A 26,351-nucleotide genomic window follows, 5' to 3' on the forward strand; every position below is an offset into this window, starting at 1 on the left:
GTGAATTTAAATGTTAATGCCATTCTCCATTAAGTTGGGGCTACTTGCAGAAATCCTTTACAGGGATACACTGGTAACAGGCTGGTAGCTAACTCTCTGGGGCACTTGCTATCAATTTTTGCCCAGCTGCTGTATGGCTCCCAGATTTTATTTGGCCAATTAACTCTTACCAGCAGCCAGAGGCATTCAAGTGGTTTTCAAAGAATGAAAAACGGCACCCTAAATTCCAACCTTTTGAGTCTTGGGACTGCAGACGCGAAGCCTGTGTGGGTATGCAACATTTCCTTTGTCATATTGAGAAAAGCATCATTCTGCTAGGGGCCAATCAATTAATCCTCAGCCATTACTTTATTCTCGAGCATTTAATTCAGTCCTACTATCCTCCCTTAGTATGGAGATTCACTAACCATCGTTATCCATAACTGCATTTCAAAAAAGCACATCTACTAATAAACTGAAATAGTTGCTTTGAGATGTATTTATTGATATATTTGCCTTTCCCCCCTGGTAAATGGGAGTCTTAGATAGTCACACAAACAAATGTGCTTTGTATTTGCTATATATCCAGGCCTAACTAAACCACTTTCTCATACTGGTTATCATATTGCTGGCGAAATATTCCACTGTCACATGAATTCCAGACACAGCTTGCCTGATGCCAGACTATCACAAAACCTTTAAGACAACATATATTTTTTACTTCCTTTCCAAAAGGAACTTCCAACCAAACGGGATATGGTTATTTGCTAGTAAGGGCAGAATAACCAAGAAGAAAAGTGCAATTAGTATATTGGGACCACCCTTTGAAGCCGGAAGGGCTCTTTAAGCCAGGGGTCTTCAAACGTTGCTGGCTGAGGAATTCTGGGAGTTGAAGTCCACAAGTCATAAAAGGGCCAAGTTTGAAGACCCCTGCTTTAAGCCATCAAACATCCAATCTCGTCAGGGTAAGAGTTCAAATTCAAGCATCCCTGACAGATGACATTGGTTTTTCTTAAATTTAAATCTGTTATTCGATATCCTGCAATCAGGAGTCACATAGGAGACCATGGTCCACTTCGATTTTAAGGCAAGTGGACTTTAATTTATTCTAAAATTTCCCAGCTGACCATGCATGGCTGGCTGGGGAATTCTGGGAGTTGAAGTACACCTGTCTTAAAGTTGCCAAGGTTGAGAAACGCTGTCTAACTTCACACATATTTTTGAAATGACTACATCTGAGCTGACCATGGTCAACCAAGAAAGAGGATAGCAGTGAGAATGACCTAGTGTGTGACAGGTTCTGGACAGCCACTACGGGAATGAGGACGGAGACAGATTTAAAATTCAATCTCTTTTGTGTTCACTGATCTGCAGGACCAGGAAAGCATCACAAAATCCTTGGGAGAATCATTTAATCCAACAGCTAACACTCCCTATCTCATTTTGTGATTTGCATCAACTCTTCACATGGCAAAATCGTGGTTTGGTAAGGCTAGCAATATGGAATAGACTTTTATGTTTTGAAAAGTGCAACCTAAGAGCTTCCTAAACCCAACCTGTGCAACGCAGCGCTTCCTGGAAGAAGCGCCACCCCAATTCCTGAAAAATTTAAGGCGTTCTAACATACCCCGTGGAGCACCGAGTGCCGAAGGGTCTAATCCCAGCATCTGAAAAGGCAGTGCTTCCATCTAGCGTTACAATCAGGATCACACTTTTTCCCACCGTTAACAGAGCAGCCTCAGACGCACGCCAAGCCACTGGCAGTTAATTTATAATTATTAGTATAATGAATTTACAAAATAAAAATACAGGCAACTGTGTTAAATTATTGTACATTGCAGCCCAGAAAGGTGTGTCACGGGGAAAGGACGGGTGGGGGGGGAGGGGAGCGGAGAATGGGAAGAAGAGGGCACTTCTGCCTCCGTTTGGTTTTAGTTACTGTCGATGGGTAACATGGAGAAGCCGACGTACGTACACATTTGAAGGGAACAGAGTTTTTTTTTCTTCTTTTAAATAAATCCATTGGCGTACACATTAAAAACGCTGAATGCTTTTTTCCCAGCCCGAGGCTAAGACCATGATCTGCAACACAGCTGAAGTCAAGAGGAAAGCTTGTCCTCTTTAGTTGCTGGGCAGTTTGGATAAATTATTGGAAACCTGCCCTCCACCCCCTCGCCCCCCAGCTAGCAAAACCAGACAGGCTTTCAACTGGGATAGCTTTTAGGAAAACCATTTGAATTCTGGACTCTTTGAGCCAATGCTATCCAAAACCCCAGAAAGGCAGTAAGCAAGGGGGGGGGGCACCGCGCAGAGCTGATTGGGGGGGAGGGAGAGACAGGGTTTGTCCTGCAAAGCCTGGGAAGCAACCCTTAGGCTGTTCGGCAGAGGCCACGAAGCCTTGGGGGGGGGGGAATTCTCTGAATTGAAATCCGGAACGGCTGGAGGGTGCCCCATCCATTTGGGAAAGCTGGCCTAAGAGGCAGGGATTGGATACAGAGCTGGCAGCTTTCATACAGATGAAGGCGAACCCTCCCCCCCCGCTCCCCCAAAGAGATACGGCCATTTGCAATGGATTTTTTTTTGGGGGGGGGGAGAGAGCACATCAAGGTATCAAGAGCCAAACCAGACATGGAAAAAAAACCCAACGCTATCATGTAGAGTGGGCTCAGGATAGGTTTGTCTATTTCTTAGGTCAACCTTAAAATGTTCCAGGCCCTGCACCACGCTTGTTAAGCTCCCCCCTCCTCTCGCAGCAGTCACCCTCCATTCTAGCTCAGGAGAGACCACCAAGGACTCCAGGCCGGGATGGTTCAGCTCCCGCAGCCTACATAGCTCTCCAGAGCAGCCCTTTCCCATCTCCTGTTTAGCCTAACCCAGGGGTAGGCAACCTTGGCTCTTTGATGACTCGTGGACTTCAACTCCCAGAATTCCTGAGCCAGCACAGCTGGCTCAGGAATTCTGGGAGTTGAAGTCCACGAGTCATCAAAGAGCCAAGGCTGCCTACCCCTGGCCTAACCAGACTGAGATTTGGTTTTCAATATTCTTTCCCACTACTTGGAACCCCTTCGGAAGAACAGGGAGAGAAGAAGCGACCGGGATGATGCTAAGCAGCTGCCTACCTCCTCTCTGGCTTGGCCCTTCCAACGGGACTTATGCCATCCCTGGAGCTGACGCCAAACTCCCGAGAGGAGAAAGACGTGGCTCTTACCCTCGCCCTGTTCCCCGAGAGACGTTCAGACACCCCTCTGGACCTGCCTCTTCGTGAGTCTCCCAGGTCTTGACGTCAGGATGGGGGGCTGGGCTGGGGGAAGGGCCTCCAAAAGGGGAGAAGCGGGGCTTCGGTTGAGGCCCCCCAACGCCCTGCTCTCCGAGACCCCTGGTTGCTCCTCCGGGTGACGAGGGGACCGGAGCACTTTTGCGGGCAGGCTGAAGAAGCTTTGATCTCCCTGTCTTCCCCAGAGATAAAAGTTGGCAAGAGGTGGCGAGCAGGGCAGCAGCTCTAAGATGCCATCTTCCCTAACAACTTTCTGACTTTTTTTTTTTTAACAGGAGGCATGAACGTTCCTGGTTCCCCCAGAGAGGCACCGAGTATGTGGATGTCTAGGAAGATGGAGGCCAGGGTAACTTCTTGTCGAGAGGGCGGCCTTCCTCCTTGCTTGCAGCCCAAGGCAAGCACTGGGGCAAAGCAAGAGGGCCGCAGGTGGGAAGGAGCTTCAACCCCCACCCCCCCAACCCCAAACAAGGCCTCGAAAGAGAGCAACACCTCCTCCTGGGGAGGGGCATGCTAGCAACATGCATTCAGGGGTACTAAGAGAGGGAAGTGGGGGGACAAGAAAGGAGGGAGGGAATTAGGGAAGGGAGGGAGGGAGGGAATTAGGGAAGGAAGGAAGGAAGGAAGGAAGGAAGGAAGGAAGGAAGGAAGGGAGGGAGGGAGGGAGGGAATTAGGGAAAGGAAGGGAGGGAGGGAAGGAGGAAGGGAATTAAGGAAAGGAAGGGAGGGAATTAGGGAGGGAAGGAAGGGAGGGAGGAAGGAAGGAAGGAGGGAGGGAGGGAATTAGGAAAGGAAGGAAGGAAGAAGGGAGGGAGGGAATTAGGGAAGGAAGGGAGGGAGGAAGGAAGGAGGGAGGGAGGGAGGGAGAGAAGGAAGGGAGGGAATTAGGGAAAGGAAGGAAGGAATTAAGGAAGGAAGGAAGGAAGGAGCAGCCCTGGACAAGAAAGGATGACGAGAGAAGAGACACGACCCCAGCTGCTGCTTCCTGCTGCTGCCACCCCCGCCCTGCCCTAGAACGTCTTTCGATGAATGGCCCTCGAGCCGTCCTCCTCGTATTCCTTCTTGGAGACCCACATCTTCTTGAACGTGTCCAGCGAGGCCAGAATGGAGCCCCTGGGGGAGCAGACAGAGGAGAATCATTGCCTTGGTAAAATGATACAGGTAGCCCTCGACTTGCAATCATGCATTTAGTGACCATTTGAAGTTACAATGGCACTGGAAAAATGTGACTTATGACGGGCTTTCACACTTACAACTACTGCTGCATCCCCCAAATTCACGTGATCAAAATTCGGACGCTTGGCAACTGGCATGTACTTATGACGCTTGCCGTGTCCCGGGATCCCCTTTTTGTGACCTTCTGACAAGCAAAGTCAATGGGGGAAGCCAAATTCGCTTAACAACCGTGTCATTAACTTAACTGGCCAACCGTTTTGCTTAGCAAGAGAAATGTTGGGCCCAGTTATGTCACGGGTGAAAGATAACCTGCAGACTGGACGGGCACAGATTTTGCAAGGTTTTCACCGAAGCGTTGCTGGTGGAAGAAGCAACGGCTGGAAGTCAGGCACGGTGCTACACCAGGTCGGCGAGCTACATCTTTCCACGGGGAACCAGCCAGCCCCCATTTGAAGCCCCCCCAGAGCCACCCTCAGAGGAGTCTGGCTTGAAATGTCCTACTTTGCAGGGGAGTTGGGAGTTGCGGGGTGTAGAAAAGGTTGGGAGCTGCTGATCTAGTAGAGCACTGGATTCGCAAACTGGACCTGAACATGGTTTGCAGAGTAATTAAACCCAATGGCTGAATTTGCAAAGAACAGTAAACTGAAAACAAATAAACCGCATTCTTGCTCAGGAAAGCCGAGATATTATAAAAATGGCTACACTGGGGCTTCTGGTGGAACCCCCCCCCCCAGGCTGAGGAAGGGGAACACTCTTACCCAATCCACGTTGAGTACAACCTCTCCTGAGGAGCAGAAATCTGGAAAGAAGAACACAGAAGGACGCTCAGACCAAGCCCAGAGGCCACCTTCAGCTATACACAACAGTCCTCCCAAACAAGCCAACTTACATCAACGTGCCAGTCAACCAATAGGAAGCCACACCCAACCAGGCACCACATAAACACGATGCACAGAATAGGCCAGGGGTAGGCAACCTTGGCTTTTTATGACTTGTAGACTTCAACTCCCAGAATTCCTGAGCCAGCATGAGGGAACCATGGCCCCCTCATGACTCGTGGACTTCAACTCCCAGAATTCCTGAGCCAGCATGGCTCAGCTTGGAAACCTCTCCCTTTCCCCTCAGCATGGCTGGCTCAGGAATTCTGGGAGTTGAAGTCCACGAGTCATAAAAGAGCCAAGGTTGCCCAAAGCACAGCAGGGAGACGTTCCCCTGAGGATGGGCTCCAGCAAGAGTCCGGAAACTCGGAAGATTAAACCTCCGCCGAAGGACCCAGACTGGATCCTGCAAGCCGGCTACCACACACTCCCCACTGCAAGGAGGCCCCCTTGTCAGGGCAACCCCTGAAAGCTCCTCTCCCTGCAAAGCTCACAGACCCAAGGTTGCATTTTGGAGTCTGCGCCCTCCTCTAGGCAAAAAAGGAACGCAGGTGGTCTTCAACTTGCAACAGTTCCATTTAGTGACTGTTCAAAGTTACAACGGCGCTAAAAAACAACTACGAGCTAGGGCTATTCCTTACATTTACCAGCACTGCAGCCTCCCCATGGTCACGCGAACAAAATTTGGTTGCTTGGCAACTGGCATGGACTTAGGATGGTTTGCCGTGTCCCCAGGTCACATGGATCCCCTTTTGCGACCTTCTGACAAGCCAAGTCAATGGGGAAGCCAGATTCACTTAACAACCGTGTTACTAACTTAACAACTGCAGTGATTCGCTTAACAAGGGCGGCAAGAAAGGTCGTAAAATGGGGCAAAACTCACTTTTTTTTAAATTTTAATTCCATTTATATCCCGCCCTTCTCCGAAGACTCAGGGCGGCTTACAAGCTTAGCAGTAGCCTTCATTCTATGTATATGCCTGCTTATTAGGGCTTTCACCACCCCCCAAGCGGCATTATTACAAAGTCAGCTTATTGCCCCCAACAATCTGGGTCCTCATTTTACCTACCTCGGAAGGATGGAAGGCTGAGTCAACCTTGAGCCTGGTGGGATGCGAACCTGCACTAATTGCAGGCAGCTGGTGTTACTTAAGGAGGCATTAGCCCACTGCTCCACCAAGGCTCTTTTACTTAACTACTGTCTTGCTTAGCAATGGAAATTTTGGGCTCCATTGTGATTTGTTGTGATTCCTCGCCAGCCAGCGGATCCGGCAGCTGAGTCTGAGGAGGAGGAGGAGGAGGAGGAGGAGGAGGAGGAGGGGCCTGGAGTGACATCAGAATCAGAGGAAGGCTCTGAGGAACTCCGAGACTTACAGTTAGATGAGGAACCTGGCCCCTCTACTCGCGCTCAGGCTGAGACACGGCTGTGCAGGGACCCTGAGTTGGACAGTGATGAAGAACAGTTGGGAGAAATCCAGGATGCACGAAAGCGCCAGCAAGAGAAGCGAGTAGGACAGAGGAATGCAATGGGGCAGCTCCAAAGGCAAAGGAGATGGCATTAGGAAGCCACGCCTTGGCAGAATTATAAAAGGGAAGGTGTGGGAGGTGCTGGTTGCCGAAGGCAACTGTTCGTGTTGAGGTTCGAGTTTCTGTGGACTGTGTTTGTTGCCTTGGACACTGACTCAGGTCGGTGAGAATAAAAGGGGTTGTTTTTTTCTTGGGGTTCCTGCATGGGGTTTCTCCTTGTGAGCATAACAAGGACTCACATAGGCTGGGACAGAACCGTGATCATAAGTCAAGGACTAGTTGTAAACGTTATTGACATGTTATTGAAAGTTCCTCAGTTGCTGCAAGAACTATTTGATTCTGTACAATAAAGGTAATCCTCGACCTAGGACCATAAGTGAGCCCAAAATTTCTGTTCCTAAGTAAGACAACAGTTAAGTGAGTGTAGCCCCATTTTACGACCTTTCTTGCCAAGTTGTTAAGTGAACTACTGGAGTCGCTAAGTTAGTAACACGGTTGTTAAGTGGATCTGGCTTCCCCAATGACTTTGCTTGTCAGAAGGTTGCAAAAGGGGATCACGTGAACCTGGGACTCTGCGACTGTCATAAATACGAGTCAGTTGCCAAGCATCCGAACTTTGATCACGTCACCATGGGGATGCTTCAATGGCCGTAAGTGAGAAAAATGGTCCTAAGGGACATTTTTCAGTGCCGCTGTAACTTTGAATGGTCACCAAATGAACCGCTGTAAGTCGAGGACTGCCTGTAGTTGCAAAATGGTGAAGCTCCTGGCCCAGAATGGCTCTTCAGTAGAATGGTATAAAGCGGGGGGGGGGAGAGGCATTTATAAAAGGTAGATTTTAATCTGTGGTCACTGCGGTTATATTTTAATTTTAATTAACTGGGGTTTTATTTGTTCAGGGACGGATATAATTTTTTTTAATCTGTTTTTAACTTTTGTATTTTTTGTTTTAATCACCCTGTAAACCGCCCTGAGTCCTTCGGGAAAGGGCGGTATATAAATATAATAAAATAAAATAAATAAATAAACCTATTAATGAATGGAAAAATAACAAAATAACTTATAATATAATATAATATAATATAATATAATATAATATAATATAATATAATATAATATAATATAATATAATTAATATAATATAATATAATATAATATAATAATATAATATAATATAATATAATATAATATAATATAATATAATATAATATAATATAATTAATATAATATAATATAATATAATATAAAAAAGGTAAAGGTTCCCCCGCACATGGGTGCTAGTCGTTTCCGACTCTAGGGGCCGGTGCTCATCTCCGTTTCAAAGCCGAAGAGCCAGCGCTTGTCCGAGGACGTCTCCGTGTTCATGTGGCCGGCATGACTAGACGCCAAAGGCGCACGGAACGCTGTTACCTTCCCACCGCAGTGGTCCCTATTTTTCTACTTGCATTTTTACGTGCTTTCGAACTGCTAGGTTGGCAGAAGCTGGGACGAGTAACAGGCGCTCACTCTGTTACGCGGCACTCGGGATTCGACCCGCCAAACTGCCGACCTTCCGATCGACAAGCTCAGCGTCCTAACCCACTGAGCCACCGCGTCCCTATAATATAATATAATATAATATAATAATATAATATAATATAATATAATATAATATAATATAATATAATATAATATAATATAATATAATATAATATAATATAATATAATATAATAATATAATATAATATAATAAAATAAAATAAAATTAAAAAATAATAAAATAAAATAAAATAAAATTAAAAAATAATAATAAAATAAAATAAAATAAAATAAAATAATAAAATAATAAAATAAAATAAAATATAAAATAAAATAATAAAATAAAATAAAATAATGATTCTTCCACTGAGATTTCCCAAAATACTACAGGAAATCTAGAGCAAGTATTTTCTCAAGGTGGACCCAGTCCGGGAACCATCCTTGCCAGCCAGTAAATAGAAAGCATATTCAGGCATACTTTTTAGATAAATAATTGAGGAGGGAGGGAGGGAAAGAGGGGAGTAGACACATTAAAACTGTCACATTAAAAAAACAAAGACTTTCATAGTCACAGGGACTTTAACATTCATCTTTCATTGGGAACTGGGATTATTATTATTTTTAAAAAGGTGAGTTTACCCACGTGAATGGAATTAGAGCTGGAATACAACATTTTCCCATCGATTTACCTTGATCTTGACATCCTTTGGAGCGAGTTTCTTCACTTCGTTGAGCAGTCGGTCTCCAAAACCTTAGGAGTTTGAGAGGCAAGTTAACACCCTCTTAAAGCGCCAGAATAAAAGCCCCCCCCCCAGATGTGGAACTGCTCAGGTCATTAAAGCAATGGCCTCTGACCCTGCTGGGTGGAATTCCTGAGAACTGGCACCCAGCTGTAGTCACACACGCGCGCACACACACACTCTTACACACACTTCTCTCTCTCAAAAAAAAAAAAACAAGCGGCAATTTTGAAGAGGGCATTTTACTTCCCATTTACAGAATGCCCTTCTCAGATGTATCTGGCAGGTGTGTTTAAACACTATTTTTTTAAATAAATAAATAAATAAATAAGCAATTAGTAAATACCACGTTTTACTATTCTGCTTTATGGCTTACTTTCTAATGATACGCTTAAATTCAGGCAGCTTTTTTTCCTACAGCTAGTCCTTGAGTTAGGGCAGCAGTTGGGACTGGGATTGCTGTTCCCTAAGCTACGCAGTCGAAAAGCGCAACCGCATCACTTAGCAATGGCAATCCAGGCAATTCTGGTGGTCATGCTTAACCCAAAGGTGTGCCAGCTGTTAAGAGGGAAGCAGGAGGAGCCCCAAATAAGGAGGGCAGGGTGCCGTGGGGGGAGAGGAAAGAGGCCCTGGGGGACTGCAGGCTGTGCCCAAATTTGGGATGGGGGTGCTGAGAGGCAGCGCAAGCTTAGGAAAGCTGAGTATCTATGGAGATTCTTAATCATCCAGGTCATGATTATCCCAAAGGGATTTTTTCCAAACACCTTTGGGACTCAGGAAGGCTGGGGAAAGAGGGGGGGGGTAGGGCACGCGCAAGGGTAGGGAGACCCAGGAGAAGGGCGCTGGTGGGTCTTCCTGTGGATTTAGTACACAGTGCAGTTGCACAAAGGTTGTGGAAAGAGGACACGGTACACGCATATGCACGCGTGTGACTGCAGAGAAACTGAGGAAGATGGGCACAGGGAGGCCCAAGATGGAGGCTGCTGATGGGGGGGCGGTGGCAGCAAAGGGGGGCATGAGACGTGCGAGCAAAGAAAGTTTGTAGGTGGTGGGAAAAAGTATCCCCTTCCCCAACTCTAGGTGCTCACCTCCGTTCCTCGGCTGAGGGGGACAGCCTTGTCCGAAGACGCTTCCGCGGTCATGTGGCTGGCATGACTATACACTGAGACGCACAGAACATGGTGACTTTTCCATCAAAGTGGTGCCTATTGATCTACTCACAGCATTTGCTCGCTTTCGAACTGCTAGGTGGGCAGGAGCTGGAGCAACTGACAGGAACTCACCCTGTCATGCAGGGCTGGGGTCTCGAACTGCCAACCTTCCGGTCAACAAGCTCTGCATCTTAACCGCTAGGCCACCGCACACACACACACACACACACACACCAGGGCGGTACAAAGGCTTTCCCAAATGACTTGCACCCTTCACGGCCAGCACCCCCCGCCCCTCCTGACTTTGCTTGTGGGGAGAGCTGGCAGGCAAGATGGCAAATGGCAGTCATGTGACCGCAAAACATTGCAACCGTCGTAAGCGTGAGCTGGTTGCCGGGTGCCCAAATTTTGCTCCCATGACTGTGGGGGCATTGCAACAGCCAGAACTTTTCAGGACCAGTTAGTAAGTCCCTTTGTTCAGCACTGTCGTATCTTCGAAGTCACTGAATGAATGGTCATATCTCAAAGACTATCTGTATTAGTAGCGCCTTCATTTTTTAAAAACTTGACTTATGCAGCATGTATGTCAGTTTGGATAACCAGGTATTCACACTCACTCACGTTCTCTCTCATTTACATATTGTGTTTATTTTCACTTGGAATGTGCGATCCAGAAAAGCAACAGCCACTTTATGAATAAAATAAAACTGACATCCGTTGATGAGGGATGTTTTGAGAAACGCAGATTTCAGTGAGATCTAGTTAATAAACAGGAAGTTGGTTCTTTTTGGCAAACATGCCTCTCCATTTTCCCACTTTCTGAAATGAGCGGAAAAGCGAAGTGATGCCAAAAGCTGTCTCTGCTTAGAATGTCAAAATCTCCCACCGTCAACAGTCAATCCTCTAGTAACATTCTAGTAGAAAATCCTGCCTGTGCCATAAGCCCCACTTTTCTCGTTCTAATTGAATTGATCTCCCTCTCCTTTCCATTTCAATTTCTATTCCCTTAAAACACGAGCTTCCTGGTCTAGGATTCCCAGAGGCATTGCCATCCCAATATTTAGATACTCCTTCCATATTTCTGCTCTCTTGGACCTATACCTTGTCTGGGAAAGAAATGAAAACTGCACATCTCCTTCCAACCAATTTTTGGGAATGCAGAACTAAACTCCTTTGTCCAGACGTTATGGGTGCTCCACCCCTGGAGGCTTTTAAGATATTGGACAGCCATTCACCTGGAATGGTATAGGCCAGGGGTAGGCAACCTTGGCTCTTTTATGACTCGTGGACTTCAACTCCCAGAATTCTTGAGTCAGCATGGCTGGTGCAGGAATTCTGGCTATTGAAGTCCACGAGTCATAAAAAAGCCAAGGTTGCCTACCCCTGGTATAGGCCCTCCTGCATGAGCAGGGGGTTGGACTAGAAGACCTCCAAGGCCCCATCCAACTCTGCTGTTCCATTATCTATTATTTGTTACAAGCTGAACCTACCTCCTCTAGATCAACCAAATACCTTTAAAGAGCGTGGATCCTCCAGACAGGACAATGTTGCCAAACAGCGTCCGCCTCAGGTCCATGTCAGATTTCTGGATCGCGAATACCAGCACTTCGTGGATCCCTTCACTTTCATCTCCTATTAGGTCTGGCTGGAAAAGCAGCTCGGGAGCTCGGAATCGAGATGGACCAACCTGTCCCAAAAGCCACAGGATCAACTCTGCTACGGCAGGACCGTTTGATTACAACATTCATAAGCCGGACGAAGGTTCCTCTCCCCACTCCTGCCCCTTCCTTATGTTGTGGTTGTTAGTTGCGAAGTCGTGTCCAACCCATCACGACCCCATGGACCACGTTCCTACAGGCCTTCCTGTCCTCTACCATCTTCTGGAGTCCCTTTAAGCTCACGCCAACTGCTTCAGTGACTCCATCCAGCCCCCTCACTCTCTGTTGTCCCCTTCTTCTATTGCCCTCGACCTTTCCCAGCATTAGGCTCTAACCCTTCCTTATACAGCTCACCAAATATAGCTGAATTAACCAGACTCTGATGCATAGCTAAGAACTCAAAAAGCTTTTTCTGAAAATCGTGACAGTGCTTCTCTCTTGCAAACCAAGACAGGAAGTTTCAGGGCCCTGACTGCCCATCCCAGGAGCGAGACAGGTCGTTTAGTTCAGGAACTTACATCTAAAGTGCTTCCGTCAGGCAATGTGTACTGCACCTTCTCTGTCTCTAGGGCTTCATCCTTCTGCGGGTTGATGGACAGGTAGCAAGCTCTCTGTAGGGAGGAAAGAAATATGTGGAGCACCTGAACTGGCCCTGGAAGCCACCAGGTAGAGAAGAGACCTCCTTGTAGGTCCTCCTGGTGGGGTGGGAGGTCAGCTAAGCCCCTCCTCCATCACTCGACCACGGCACCAGGCAAGACCTTGAACTACCTCAAAGTCTTTCCCAGGTCTGCTGGGGTTCATCTGCACGTTCCTTTTCAAGCTGTGCAGCTCTGACGATCTCGGCTGTGCTTTGTATGTATTTTATCTTAGTTCAAGGACACCAGACGCTGGAGAAGCCCAGCTCAAAGCAACAAGGCTGCTTGCGTTCCTCTCGGCATGGGGTACCAAAGCAGCCACTTCACGGACTACGAGGTTCTTTGAAGCTTCCGTTGCAGGCTTTCCGCTGGCCGAAGGCAGCAGCTTTGAAACAGGGAAACAGCTTCTGCCTTCTTCGGTGCCTGACGGACACCTCAGAGAAGCCGCCCGCTCGGCAGCAGCTTCCAAGACAAGTTGAAAACCACCATCGCCAGTTTAACGCCATCTCCGGCTTGAAGCTTCCCAACTGTTCTGTCTCAGTGAGATGCTCAACACTACATTTGTCAGCACACCAGGGAGTCCGTCCCAACTGCAAAGAGGGCAAAGAGCCCCCCACAGCCCACATATATATCCCCCCCCTCCCTGGACCTTACCTCCTTTATTGTCTTGACCACTTCAAACTCGGCCGAGGTGTGGAAGTCATAGCCCTCTTTCCGTAGCAGCAAGCGCAGGTAACGGGAGACGTCCCGCCCGGCAATGTCAACCCGCATAATTGAGTGAGGCATGGCAAAGCCCTCGTAGATGGGCACCGCGTGCGTCACACCATCCCCAGCATCTAGCACGACGCCCGTGGTACGACCCGTGGCATAACTGGGAAAAAGCAGAGGGAGATGGGGAGGGAGGGAGGGAGTCCATTAGGCTAAGTAAGGAACTTAGTCTGACTTAGTTTCATTCACCATCTGTTATTCCTTCACATCGTCAGACAATTCCTAAAACAAGGCGCTTGCAGTGGTTGTTTCTTAAAAAAAATGGGACTTGTGTTTTCTAGTTTTATTATTTCTCCTATTTCTCAGCCAGAGTTCTCATTCTACTGGGGCTGGAGTCTTGGACCATACGAGTAGCCCTCAACTAATTGAACCCAACATTTCTGTTGTTACCGTGTTTCCCCGAAATTTTTGCTCCAAGAGACGCATTAGGACTTATTTTCCGGTTAGGTTTTATTTTCAGGGAAATACGGTACTAACTGTGTTTGTCTGGCTGTCAAATCTTAACTGGGGCTTATTACGAGTGTCCTGAAAAATCATGCTAGGGTTTATTTTCTGGTTGGGTCTTAATTTTCTGGGAAACACGGTAAGGGAGACATTTGTTCAGTGAGTTTTATGACCTTTCTTGCCACGGTTGTTAAGTGAATCACTGCAGTTGATAAGTTGGTAACAGGGTTGTTAAGTGAATCTGGCTCCCCCATTGACTTTGGCTTGTCAGAAAGTCGCAAAAGGGGATCGCATGACCTTGGGGCGCTGCAACCGTCGTTAAGTATGAGTCAGTTACCAAACGTCTGGATTTGGATCGCATGACCAAGACAGGGGATGCTGCAACGGTCACTGTAACTTTGAACGGTCACTAAATGAACTCTTGTACGTTGAGGACCACCTGTATTGGCTCTACATTGCCTCTCCCCGTACACCCATCTCAGGGCACACCTTGAGTTACTGAGGAACTTTGGGAGACGAAATGCCAGAAGAAACACCTGGAGCACCGCTGGAGGGGGATCTGGAGCCAGTTTGACCAAACACCAGTAAGAGTCTCTAGAGATTACATCATGGGGTGTAAAATACTAATAGTTCTCCACTCCTATTTTGTCTGCTGTTCAGCAGCCCTAGCCATCACCCGGTCCCTACTGGGAAGGGACAGGCCACAGGACCCTCAGCAGGGCTGCTGTGAGGAATATTCTGGCTATCTGGCAGATAAAAGTCATTCAGATCCACCCTTAAGCTGGACTCCAGTTTGACAGGATTTGCCAAGGAGCCGAGGGCTCTGTGTGTGAGCTGAGTTGGAACTGGTGATCTCCTGAGGATGCAGACAGGGCGTCTCTGCGCTGTGCTCCATTGTTTGCTGGACCAAGGTCCCTCTTAGATGGTGGAGGCAGGTGACCTATAATTGGGTTCATGTGTCATGGCTCTTCAGAGGCTGGTTCGGAGGAGGAGGAGGAAGAGTTGGACCATCTGACAGAGAAGGACGAGGGGCTGAGGATGATGCTGTCCTGGGCCCCTCAGGCATTGGGGGAGCTGGTCGGCCAGACGGAGAGCTGCCTGCTTGCAGACACAGGGGAGGATCGGCTGCTGCCCGGCAGTGGCGCTGATAGGCAGCCAATTTCCTCTGATGAGGAGCAGCTGCCTGCTCCACTCCATCCAAGGGCACGGACAGCGGAGGGGAGGCAAGCCCAGAGACGGGCTACAAGGCTACTCTGGAGGAGGAGGTCACCCCACCCCTCCTCATAAAGAACACCTGGAGGGGAGTAACTTAAGGAAAAGCCCTGGGGAGTTAAGTCTTTGCCAGGAACAATAGTTTGCTTTGGCTTACACTCCTCCGGCTTTTGCCTCGCTTTGAAGATTGCGTTTCACGTTTTGTTTTGGACCTGGCCCTTTTCTGGTGGCTACATTTGGCCTTTGCTTCCCTGGGGCCTTTGGAACTGCTTCCTTTCTGGGACCTGAGGACTGCCCTGGTCTTGTGCCTGGACCCTGCCTGGTGGGTGGGACTCGGAACCCTGGACCTTGCCCTGGGAGGGTGCTCCTACTCTGTGGGCTTTCTTTGTACTAGATAAGGGCTGTTGTTCAAACCTTCAAGGTAGCGTTGAGGGTAGAGCCTTACCGGTTGGCTGGAACTTTATTTAAGAGCAGGGGTCTTCAAACCTGGCCCTTTTATGACTTGTGGAATTCAAGTCCCAGAATTCCACAAGTCATAAAAGGGCCAAGTTTGAAGACCCCTGTTTAAGAGAAATAAAGAACTCTTTAGAGGCCTGCCTTGCGTTGACCACCTGGGTCATAATACCATGTTGGTCTGGTCTCAGCCTCTGTGAGGAAGGAGGTGGTGTCTTTTACTTTGGAAGAGAGGGTGGTATGTACCCATGTCAAGAGGCTGTCATCGGCCTTAATCATCTTGGATAACTATCATCCCATCCCCAACCTTTCCTTAAGAACATACCAGACTGCAATTTCAGGGAACCGGGGAGGATTCCGGAGTATCTTGACTAGAAGGCCTTGAAGGACAGGAATGGGGAGGAGGCAACTTCCAGAATAAGAAAATGAAGAATGTGTAACTACTTTGATCTATCTTAAAGAGCAGACAGATTGGGAATTGTGGGCGCCATCTTACAGTGGTCCCCTTCCTTCCTGTGGGACCGGTTCCAGCGTTGGTCAGAGGGGAGAGGGCATTCTATAGACCTCTCCTTTGCAGGAGGCTGAATGTTCCTAGCTGTTCCTCCTCCTCTTCAACATTTACATAAAACTGTTGGCTGAGATCATCCACTAGTTTGCATTACGGTTTTGTCAGTCATTGTCATCATCAGTTGACCTCAGGCTGGCCACGTGAGACAGTCAAAAGTCCTGTCCCTGTGCCTGAAGGCTTTGTGGAACTACGTGGGAAGGGACCATCTCCAGCTCAATCCTACCGAATGGTTATAAATATTAGGGTCATCTGATTCCAGGGCTCTTCCATTTTTAACCATGAGTCAATCTGCACATTCCCCATTCAAGGATGGTGCACAATCTAGCGGGGTCTGTTTGGACTTCTTCTGCCCAAGCTTCATGTAGCCACTTTCCTGGATTGGGAGGCCTTTCACAGAGACACTGATGGCCTGGTCACCTCCCAGCTTGATTAATGAAATGTGCTCTACATGGGGCTGCCCTTGAACACCACATATAAAGTGACCATGGGATGCTACAAGTGTAGGAGCTGCGATCCAATTGCCAATTGTGATCACGTGGCTATGGGGCTGCCGCAACGACTGCAAGTTCAAGGCCCATTTTTAAACCCCCCTGGTTCAGTGCCGTCATAACTTTGGTCACTGAACAGCTAGTCATAACCCAAGGACTACCTGTATTCTGCTTTTTGTTCTTCATTCTGTATTTTCACTGTTTGCAACACCGTGATTTTTCTGGGTGGCGCTGACATCTAATGAAATTTAATTTCCTACCAAGACATGGGCCTTTTCCAAGAGCTCTGTCGTTGAAATTCTTTTCAAGAGAACATACAAAGTCAACCGTAACTGAAGCTCAGAGGTGAACAGTAACTTCCGATCCAGCCAACCTCCGCTTCCAGCAATTGGAAACTTACGGACCGAGAACCCAAAGGTGTTGTTCAAAAGGCAACTGGACTTTCTCAGGTGTTTTCCTTGGAAGTGTTTTGCTTCTCATCCAAGAAGCTTCCTGGATGAGAAGTGAAATGTTTTCAAGCAAAACTGGACCAAGAAAGTCCAGTTGCCTTTTGAACACCTTTGAGACAACTGTGACCCGGAGGACTGAGAATCTCCACAGACACTCACAGACTGAGGACAGCTTGCATGGAGATGAACAGAGCAGGAACATTGAAAGTCTCAAAGAAAACCTCTGCAGCTTTTTCCCGGTTTTTGCTAGGATTTAGAGGGGCTTCTGTCAAGAGAACAGGATGCTGGAAGGAAAACAGAGGGTCTACATCAAGTCACGAAACCGACTGAACGTTTTTACAAGCACCTTTTCATCTCAGTCACCCCATCCAGGCCCTGAAAAGTGCCCCAATCCAATTAGAAGCCAAGGCAATTGACTGCCAAGCTAATTCCATTTACTTTTCTAAGGATATGATGTGATACAGAGCACTGGATCTTAAGGAGCTTTCTATTAAACTATGTTTTTCACAACACTACGTTCTTCAGGAACATGTATATTTATCAGAACCAAATCTAGAGCAAAGGGCTCCTCTGGCATCAGAACTACCCACAGACAAATCAGGCTTACAGCAGGATCTAGAAAACTCTGGAACCCATCCTTTTACCACAAATGTGGTTTTCCACCCCTACTGGTTAGGAAACTAAGGTTCCAACTCCCTTTCCCCTGCTATACACAGTGGTAGAGTACTTGGTACTCAACTGCTTTGAAACTCATCAAATTTGGTACTCAATGCATTCTGATGTCGAAATTTTGTCCCAGCACTCATCGTTTGTTTGGTACTCAACACATTTTGATGTCGAAATTTTGTCCCAGCACTCATCGTTTGTTTGGTACTCAACGCACAAGCGAGAACTTGTTAGCGTCAGCTGCCTTGTGACACACTACATTACAGTGGTACCTTGGTACCAATTATTAATTGGTTCCGGGAAGCACAATGAGTACCAAAAATGATGAGTACCAAGCAAATTTTCCCCATAAGGAATGGTGCAATGAGTCACAAGGCAGCCAACATTGACAAGTTTTAGCTTGGGCATTGAGTACCAAACAAATGATGAGTACCAGGACAAAATTTTCATGTCAAAATGGGTTGAGTAACAAATTTGATGAGTTTCAAAGCAGTTGAGTACCAAGGTACCATGGTATTCCTGATGGGAAAAATTTGTTAGGTACTCTTTGCGCCTCCCGGAACCACTAATGATGAGTACCAAGGCATATAGCAGCATGCTGGCCGGGGAATTCTGGGAGCTAAAGTCCACAAGTATTAAAATTGCCAAGATTGGATAGTCCTGGTCTACAGCACCAATTCTAAAAATACTAGAATGTATAAACAAACACAGGAGGTTACAAATCTCTACCAGTATTGCCATATTACCTCTTCTGAAAATGTCTGCAGCTGGTCTTTGGAATAAACATACTGCCAGATTCTCTCCATGTCGTTCCAGTCCCGGACAATGCCATGCTCCATGGGGTACCGGATGGATAACAACCCTCGGTGTTCCTACAGGAGACAGAGGAGGAATTCTGCTGCAGAGGATGGCACCCAGCAGCCAGAAGATATATCCTCTTGGGTGGGGAGAACAGATAATGTTCAAAATACATAACCCCTGGTCTACATAGACACCACAGAAAAGTTCAAAGGTTGCAAAGCAGACCAAACCTGTCTAAAAGGCAGTTTAAAACACAAATGCTCCTATTTGCCTATTAGTGTTGGATAAATAATTGTCCAGGCATATGTGTCTTTTTTTTCTGTGGTGTAAGGAAAAATCTTAATAAGGAGAAAAATCAAGTCATTTACTACTTCAGGTCGGGAACAGGGTTCAAATGAAGCCGGACCCCTCTGGTTCTGGGACTATACCATCTTTGGTACCGGAGGGGTATCCCAGAGGTGCTGTGGGTGGGATTTTACCTCTGCTTTCGGTCCAATGAAGAGATCTCCTTCAAGTGCTCCAGCCATAACCCGGACATGCTTCGGGCGGCCCACACTAGCAAGAAAGAGAGCGATTATCACCAGCATGGGTCAATCTTACAAGGTAGACCAGGCAGAAAACACAAATAGTTGATGGAATTCAACTGTACTGTAAGATTACATTAAGGGAATCTTGCAAATCTGAAAGTACAATTTTCCCAACATCTCCTTTACAGCGCAGGAAACAGGTCCCTTCTGAGCCTCTTGACCTGCCCACCTTCCTACTGTGGGCTCTGCTGCCTTTTATCCGGCTGTTCCCTTGGCTGTGTCTCTTTGCCCTGTTTCCAAAGATAATTCTTACGTATTATTCTACTGGGTGACCCTCTACAATTGATCATCAACCCTAACCCCACCCAACGCCCCTCTTGTTCCCAACTTTCTCCACCCAACAGCTTATGAGGCAAGGAGTTTTGGAGCAATACTTACTAGTTTGGGAAGCAGTACTTCGGAATCTGATCTCCAGCAAAGCCAGCTTTAACTACTCCTGAACCCTATATGGGGAAGAAAAAAAAAACAGCCTCATCAACAGCAAGGCAGAAGACATCTTAGTTCGAAACACACTTGGTAGCAAAGTTTGCCACACGTCGCCTACTGGCATAAAACTGGCACTGAGATTTTCCTTCCCTTTTTGTAGGTATCACTTTTCAGATTAAATGTCTCCCGCTTTTATCAGATATGCCTCAGAGATCAAGGGGAGACACATTGCTGTCTCAGACAAAGCAGTTGAGATGTTTAAGCCCTGTGTATTTATTTCCTCCAGATCTAACTTTTATACAGCTATAATCCCTTGTTAGCTGTAGTGGCAGAAGACCTACTATGTACCACAGGCCAATTCCTAATTCAGTCTTTGACAATACAGCTAGTCCTCGACTTAAAACAGTTCACCTACTGACCGTTCAAAGTTATAAAGGCACTGAAAAAAGTGACGTAAGGCTGTTTTTCACACTTACGACTGTTGCAGCCTCCTCGTGGTCACGTGATCAAAATTCAGACTCGTACTTACGACGGTCGCAGTGTCCCAGGGACATGTGATCCCTTTTTGCGACCTTCTTACAAGCAAAGTCTATGGGGAAGCCAGAGTCACCGAACAACCGTGTTACTAACTTAAGAACTGCAGTGATTCACATAACAGCTGCAGCAAGAAAGGTCGTAAAATGAGGCAAAATTCACTTAAACATACGTTTCCCTCAGCAACAGAAATCTGGGGCTCAGCTTGTGGTCGTAAGTCGAGGACTACCTGTGCCACATTAAGCGAGAGTAAGAGCAGGGGGGGAAGTCCGTCCGCTGCTGCTCGTGATCGCAGAAGCCTGCCATCAGTCGGGAAAAACACTGGCCTGGATCACTGCCAGCAAGCTTCAAATGCCCACCAAAGCAAGCATGAGACCCTTTTGCTGGCTGGGAAAGATCAGACTGACTCACTGCTGATTCACTCCTCCAGAAGATCAAAATCATGACCGCAAGTAACAAACTCGGAAGCCAGAGCACGTTGAAAGAAAAGAGAATTCACAGTGCTGGAAGTCAAGGATGAAAATCTATGAGCCACCTTTCGGTCGTAAGATCCACTTACGATCGCTTTGCTGGGCTGGCAACAAAAACGGCCCTCTGCTGCAGGTAGGAATGGGTCCTCGATCTCCCGAGAGGAAGCACCTTTATTTAATCATCCAACACAGGCCTGAGAATCACGGGATCAACTTAGCTGCGGGCAAACCTCCCCTTTGATGGGGGCAACGGCTTGTCCATCGGCCTCTGGGAACAGCTATGAAATTGCCCCAAATCTCTCCAGCCGGTTGATAATTATTTCTTTGCAGCATGAACAAGCAAGTCTCTTTCGTAGCCACACCTGTCAGAACTACCCCACTATACAAATTTAGAGAGAGGGGGGTGGGTCAAGTCTAATTAGTTAGCCCCAAGAAGTAAAATTACTTCTATCTTATCCAATATATTTCTTATATTCTTACTGTAATTTACAACAAGAGCAAACATGCATGGAAAGCCTCCAGAAAGAAAAGTGCTAAGCAGCAAAGACAAAAAAAGGGGGGGACACATTTTATAAAAGTGACAGTATTCATTAATAAACACACCATTAAGGTGTGAGTCAATGACCCTTTGTGTGATATTTACGTATCCTGACTAGTAAGCTACTCTCAACCCTCACTGCGTAGCAAAAGGGATAACAAGTTTGGCCAAGTCATAAATGCAGCTACTTCCCTGAATTCCTAGCATACAGAACATAGAATAACAGAGTTGGAAGGGACCTTGGAGGTCATCTAGTCCAACACTCGACTCCAATCGGAGAGTCTATACCATTTCAGACAAATAGCTGTCCAGTCTCTTCTTAAAAGCCTCAGGTGATGGAGCACCTACAACTTCTGTTCCACTGGTTAATTGTTCTCACTGTTAGGAAGTTTTTCCTCAATTCCTAGGTTGCTTCGGTCCTTGATTAGTTTCCATCCATTCCTTCTTTCTCTGGCTTCTGGTGCTTTGGAAAATAGTTTGTCCCCTCCACCTTTGTGGCAGCCCTCAAATAAATTCTTAAAAATAAATACTCTATTTATAAAAATCAATTTAATCTCAAATTCTTTAAAAAGATGGAAAAACACTATACTGTGTACTGTACTGTCGGATGTCTATTCACACGTACAAAACAGGGAGTAATCAGAAAATGCCAGGAACGCTGAAAGTTCAAAGAGACCAAACCAATAGTAGTGAGCTTGGAGGCAGGCACACTCACGTGACAATGGATTGTTAAGTGTAAAATGAAAAACAGAAGGCAAAAAAACACCACAAATCATCTTTTCCTCCAACTAATGTTATTTCTGGGACCATCCCCACCCTGAACACTCCGCCTGGCATATGCTGAATGAGGGACAGAAAGCTCCACACTTTGTACTTCCAACTTCTGGAATTGGGAAAAGTTGCTTTGCATTCACAGAGAAGAACCTAGAGAGAAGAAATGCCTAACAGCTACGAATAACATTTAATAATAGTCTACAGGGGTGGGGGGAAAACCCCTCTGGAAACCTCAGAGGGATACTTGTGGCAGAGAATTTTTACAGAGTTCTCTTCTAGCAACTTAGATAGGATTTTCCATTTGGTTTGTAGTCCACTTGAAAAGTCCAGACCTGGCAATAAAAACACAACATATCCAATTGATGTGATGCATGTCAAGTTTGTCCTTTCACTTGCAGCACAATAACCACATCACATTCACATATGCTTAGAAGCAAGCTGCACTAAATTCAACAGGTCACACACTCTCATACCCATGAGCAGACGTACAATTTCAGCCGGAAACTGAACTATGAAATCGGGAAATCTCTAGTCCAAATTTTACTGCTATTATGAACTCACAAAGTACCATCTTACACCAGCTTTCTTAGAACCAAAGACGCAGCCAAGGAATATTCTTATTAAACTTCAGTTTCTAATATACATAATACCTTCAAGCTGGTCTTGACTTCTGCAGACTTCCGCCCTGAGTCCTTCGGGAGAAGGGCGGTATAGAAATTAAACTATTATTATTATATAGAAATAAGCCTGCAGTTCTTCAGCAACATTTTGGAAGTGGTTTGCCACTGCCTTCTTCTTAGGCTGAGGCAAAATGAAGAATATTATGAGTTGATGGCTTCAGATTCAACTGAAAGGTGCTTTGGAGCCCATGAGGTATGTCAACATCTGTATAAAAGGACCGCATCTTGTACAAGCATCTTTCTATAACTCAGTCTGAAGCTCTTCACCTCTCTAACAGACCTAATTTAAGGCCTCTTCTAGGAATTATACTGAAAGTCAGACAAACATACATAACTGCAGGAAACAATATAAAGACAGATAATCTGTCTCTTAGGAAGTACTAGATTTTGAGTTGCAACTTATGTTCTATTTTTACAATTACAGTAGGGTAGGATGGGCCCTTAATTCTAAATGCTGTTTCACTTCCTACGTTCCAAAACAAGAGTTAATCTGAACTCTTAAAAAAGTGCATCTCTCAATAGTAAGAGTATGCAGTCCTTAATATCATTGTTAATTCTTAAGAGTCTTCAACATTGATAGTATTACCAACATTGTCAATACTGTACTGACAGCTAAACATTCGTTATACAATATTTACTATAATATAATGTAGATTTTGATATTAGTTGATAAAATGGAAAAGGCCATTCAGAGCACATGCAGATCATACATCACGATTATCTGCAACTCAGGGATCCTACAAAATTGCATCTAAATTAAGGAGGTGTCTAACATAAGTATCCTTTTTCTTTCAAATCTGGACACATCTTAATTTCATAGTTATTCAAATGCCAAGTCATCTTTCAGATTCCACTTGTATCACACATATTTGTGTTAATTCCATTGGAGATATAGACCCTTATAAAACAAAATACGCTGAGTCCATTGGCCATACTGGCTAGAATTCTGAAACACTAACCTATCCGAAGTTCAGGAAGACTTATTTTAAAGTTACATTACATTAAACAATGGTATTAACTTATGTTTTTAGGCCAGTTGTCAGCATAATATATTGGTTAAACAAATGAGCTATGTATGCATCAGGAAAACACAGAAGCACCTCTTTCTAGATATTCTAAACCAGGGATCTCCAAACTTGATTGCTTTAAGACTTGTGGACTTCAACTCCCAGAATTCCTCAGCCAGCATGGCTGGCTGAGGAATTCTGGGAATTGAAGTCCACAAGTCTTAAAGCAACCAAGTTTGAAGATCCCTGTTCTAAACAATCCACTTCATGAGCTTAAGTGTGCTCATCTACAATACAGGAGCTAATGCTAACTTACCTTACACATATAACTAGAGAATCCAGTTACAGGTAGTCCTCTACTTACGACTACAATTGAGACCAAAATTTATGTTGAGTGAGAGATTTGTTAAGTGAGTTTTGCCCCCATTTTATGACATTTCTTGCCACAGGTGAATCTGACTGCCCCACTGACTTTGTTTGTCAGGTCACCAAAGGGGATCACATGACCTGGGGACACTGCAAGTGTCATAAATATGAATCAGTTGCTAAGCAGCTGAATTCTGATCACATGAACGAGGGGAGGCTGCAAAGGTCATAACTGTGAAAAATGGTCATAAGTCACTTTCAGTGCTGTTGTAACTTTGAACGGTCACTAAATGAACTCTTTTAAATCAAGGACTACCTGTATTTTCCATGCTTCACAGTGCTATAAATTATTATGCTGGCCGTCAGGGAGTTACACAAAGATTGGCCCTTCCTTTCCTCCCCACCTATCATTAACTAATAGCAGGGATTGAAACTAGGGTCTTCCTGGTGCAGAACCACTATAGCAGGCATGTCAAATTGCCGGCCAGATGTATCACAACAAAACCCCACCCTCCCTATTGCCGGCAATGGGGGAAAAGTCGCAATACATCGCGAGTTTGACATGCCTGCACTATAGTATCAACAAGTTATGGAGTATGCTAATAAACTTAACATTTTGGATGTTTCAACAATCATAATCAAAGCTCAGTCAGTGATTTGCATATAGAGTAGAACAGAACACTTTATTTGGTCAAGTGTGCTTAGATGCACAAGGAGATAAATTTCTTGTGTGTCTAACCACACTTAGCCGAACCAAGTATTCTATTCTATATGTAAATCACTTATTGAGGCTCATCTGGAAAGGAGCAAAAAAGCATCCACAAGAAAATAAGAGGCATTAACACAAGCCACGGCAATATTTAAGCAGGCACTACAGTAAGAATACATTCAACACCAGGAAATTAAGCACGGGAAACAGTCCTATCAGGTGGAGCACCAAAGAGCAACTGGGTCAGGGCAACTATTGCTGTCAAAAAAAAAAAAAGTGCAGGGATGGAACAAAACAGTAGGAACCATGATCAACACGGATGCCTCTCTCTCTCTCTCTCTCTCTCTCTCTTTTCTTATGCTATACCTCCAGCCCCAGTTTGCTGGATTATCTTTGTGGCTCAGCAAAACCAGAACGCGGCTTCGGCTGGAGATACTCAGGGCTTCCCAAGAACATGCAACCGGCTGTACAGGAAAAGCAGGGAGGCCTTTGGCACCATCAAGACAAAGAAAGAGGCCCTGCATCGGAGGCCACTTCTCCTTGGCTGCCATGAAAGGCTGGACTAAATCCTCTCCAGGCAAAGCAAATGATGGTACTTAAAGACTCTCTCCAGATCTGGATGGTTTTATAAACATTGCCAAGCAACAATCTATCCCATGTTTTGAAGGGAAATGCCCATTGGGGTGGGAGAGTGATGATAATGGTGACCACCCACCTTCCTCAATATCCTTAACCCCCCCATAATAACCTCCCTCCCTTTCCTAGAGCCACCCCATGTCAGGCGAGTATCCGCCGCATCTGCAACCACCCCATCCTTTCCCATCCAGGCGCACCATTTCCTCCCCGCTGGAAACCGACCCGGTCGTGAATAACGCAACCTATTTTTATTTAATTTATTTTAATTCCATTTATATCCCGCCCTTCTCCGAAGACTCAGGGCGGCTTACAAGCTTAGCAGTAGCCTTCATTCTATGTATATGCCTGCTTGTTAGGGCTTTCACACACACCCCCAAGCGGCATTATTACAAAGTCAGCTTAATTGCCCCCAACAATTTTACATTAAAGGCATACGCTGCCCGATTCCGCTGAGTAATCGCGCGGCGTTAAGAGCGGCTGGGCTCCTGCAGGCAACGAAGCAAGAAGCCTTCTTTATCCCGGGATTCTGAACACGCATCCGTTACCGGCTTTCACACGACACGCTGGACCCCCAACCAACCAAGCAAGTCAAGGTCCTGCATCGTGGCTCAACGTTGCCCCAGCCTCGAGGGCCACTCGATGCAAAAACCAAGCAGAAAGCCGTGGCGTCCCTTATTCTACGGAGAGAGCCGAGGCAGGGATCGGGCCGGCCCTCCCTGGGCCACGGCCAAGGCCCCACCCAGCTCCGGCACCTCATCCGCCGCCGCCGCTGCTGCAGCCCTGCCGGGCGCGGCTCTTTTTCCCCTCGGCTGCTCGGGCGGGCTGCAGGCTTACGTTGTCGATGACCACGGGCTGGTTGGCGATGATATCGTAGGACTCCATGGCCGGGGCCGCTGGGCCTGGCCGAGCGAGGACTCTGGACCGCCCGCCTGACCCGCTGGAGCTCTGCCGCCGGCGCCCGGGAACCACCACCCAAGCCCGCGCACCCGAACCCGGCCGCCCCTCCGCCACGGGGAAAGGCGGGCGCAAGGTAGATTGACAGCATCCCGCCCAGTCGGCGTCGGCGGCACTTGAGTGACATCCGCGAACGGGCGGCGGCAGCTCCCGCTTTCCGGGGGAAAGTCCGCCCGCCATTGGCTTCCCGGGCTGCGGAAGGGCGGGCCTTCCGTGTCAAGCTCAGCCAAGCGACCGCAGGAGGGAGGGAGGGGGGGCGGGGAAAATGATGTCATGGTCTGTTCTTAAA

At 46.7% G+C, this 26,351-nt stretch overlaps 1 protein-coding gene across 3 annotated transcripts; it reads right to left on the reverse strand.

The window, feature by feature from the left end:
• Positions 1-1,734: 1,734 nt before the first annotated feature.
• ACTR1B (actin related protein 1B) lies at positions 1,735-26,166 on the reverse strand. 3 transcript variants are annotated; one of them, XR_014027241.1, is made up of 12 exons: positions 25,943-26,166; positions 19,347-19,411; positions 18,861-18,936; positions 18,327-18,452; positions 17,074-17,198; positions 13,187-13,403; positions 12,416-12,508; positions 11,752-11,926; positions 9,038-9,099; positions 5,185-5,225; positions 3,001-4,363; positions 1,735-2,883 (listed from the first exon to the last, which is right to left on the reverse strand). XR_014027241.1 is itself a non-coding variant. In XM_081333879.1 (11 exons), exons 1-11 carry the CDS (start codon positions 25,988-25,990, stop codon positions 4,261-4,263), a joined length of 1,131 nt encoding a protein of 376 aa, XP_081190005.1. In that variant the 5' UTR covers positions 25,991-26,166; the 3' UTR covers positions 1,735-4,260. The 3 variants fall into 3 exon arrangements, 1 of the variants encoding a protein (XP_081190005.1); XR_014027242.1 differs by having other exon boundaries at positions 1,735-2,867; positions 2,996-4,363; XM_081333879.1 differs by having other exon boundaries at positions 1,735-4,363.
• Positions 26,167-26,351: the final 185 nt, after the last annotated feature.

The sequence above is a fragment of the Vipera berus genome, assembly GCF_964194415.1.
Source record: "Vipera berus genome assembly, chromosome: 8".
In the NCBI taxonomy this organism is placed as follows: domain Eukaryota; kingdom Metazoa; phylum Chordata; class Lepidosauria; order Squamata; family Viperidae; genus Vipera; species Vipera berus.

What these genes read in the sequence shown, in the direction of transcription:
- ACTR1B (XM_081333879.1), bottom strand. Translation starts at nt 25,990, where the DNA reads ATGGAGTCCTACGATATCATCGCCAACCAGCCCGTGGTCATCGACAAC. An exon ending in ATGCAAGCTGTCCTCAGTCT is followed by an intron (nt 13,404 to 17,073) that starts GTGAGTGTCTGT and finishes GCTTTTTCCCAG; the next exon opens with TTATGCCACGGGTCGTACCA. An exon ending in CTGACGGAAGCACTTTAGAT is followed by an intron (nt 11,927 to 12,415) that starts GTAAGTTCCTGA and finishes CTTTTGGGACAG; the next exon opens with GTTGGTCCATCTCGATTCCG.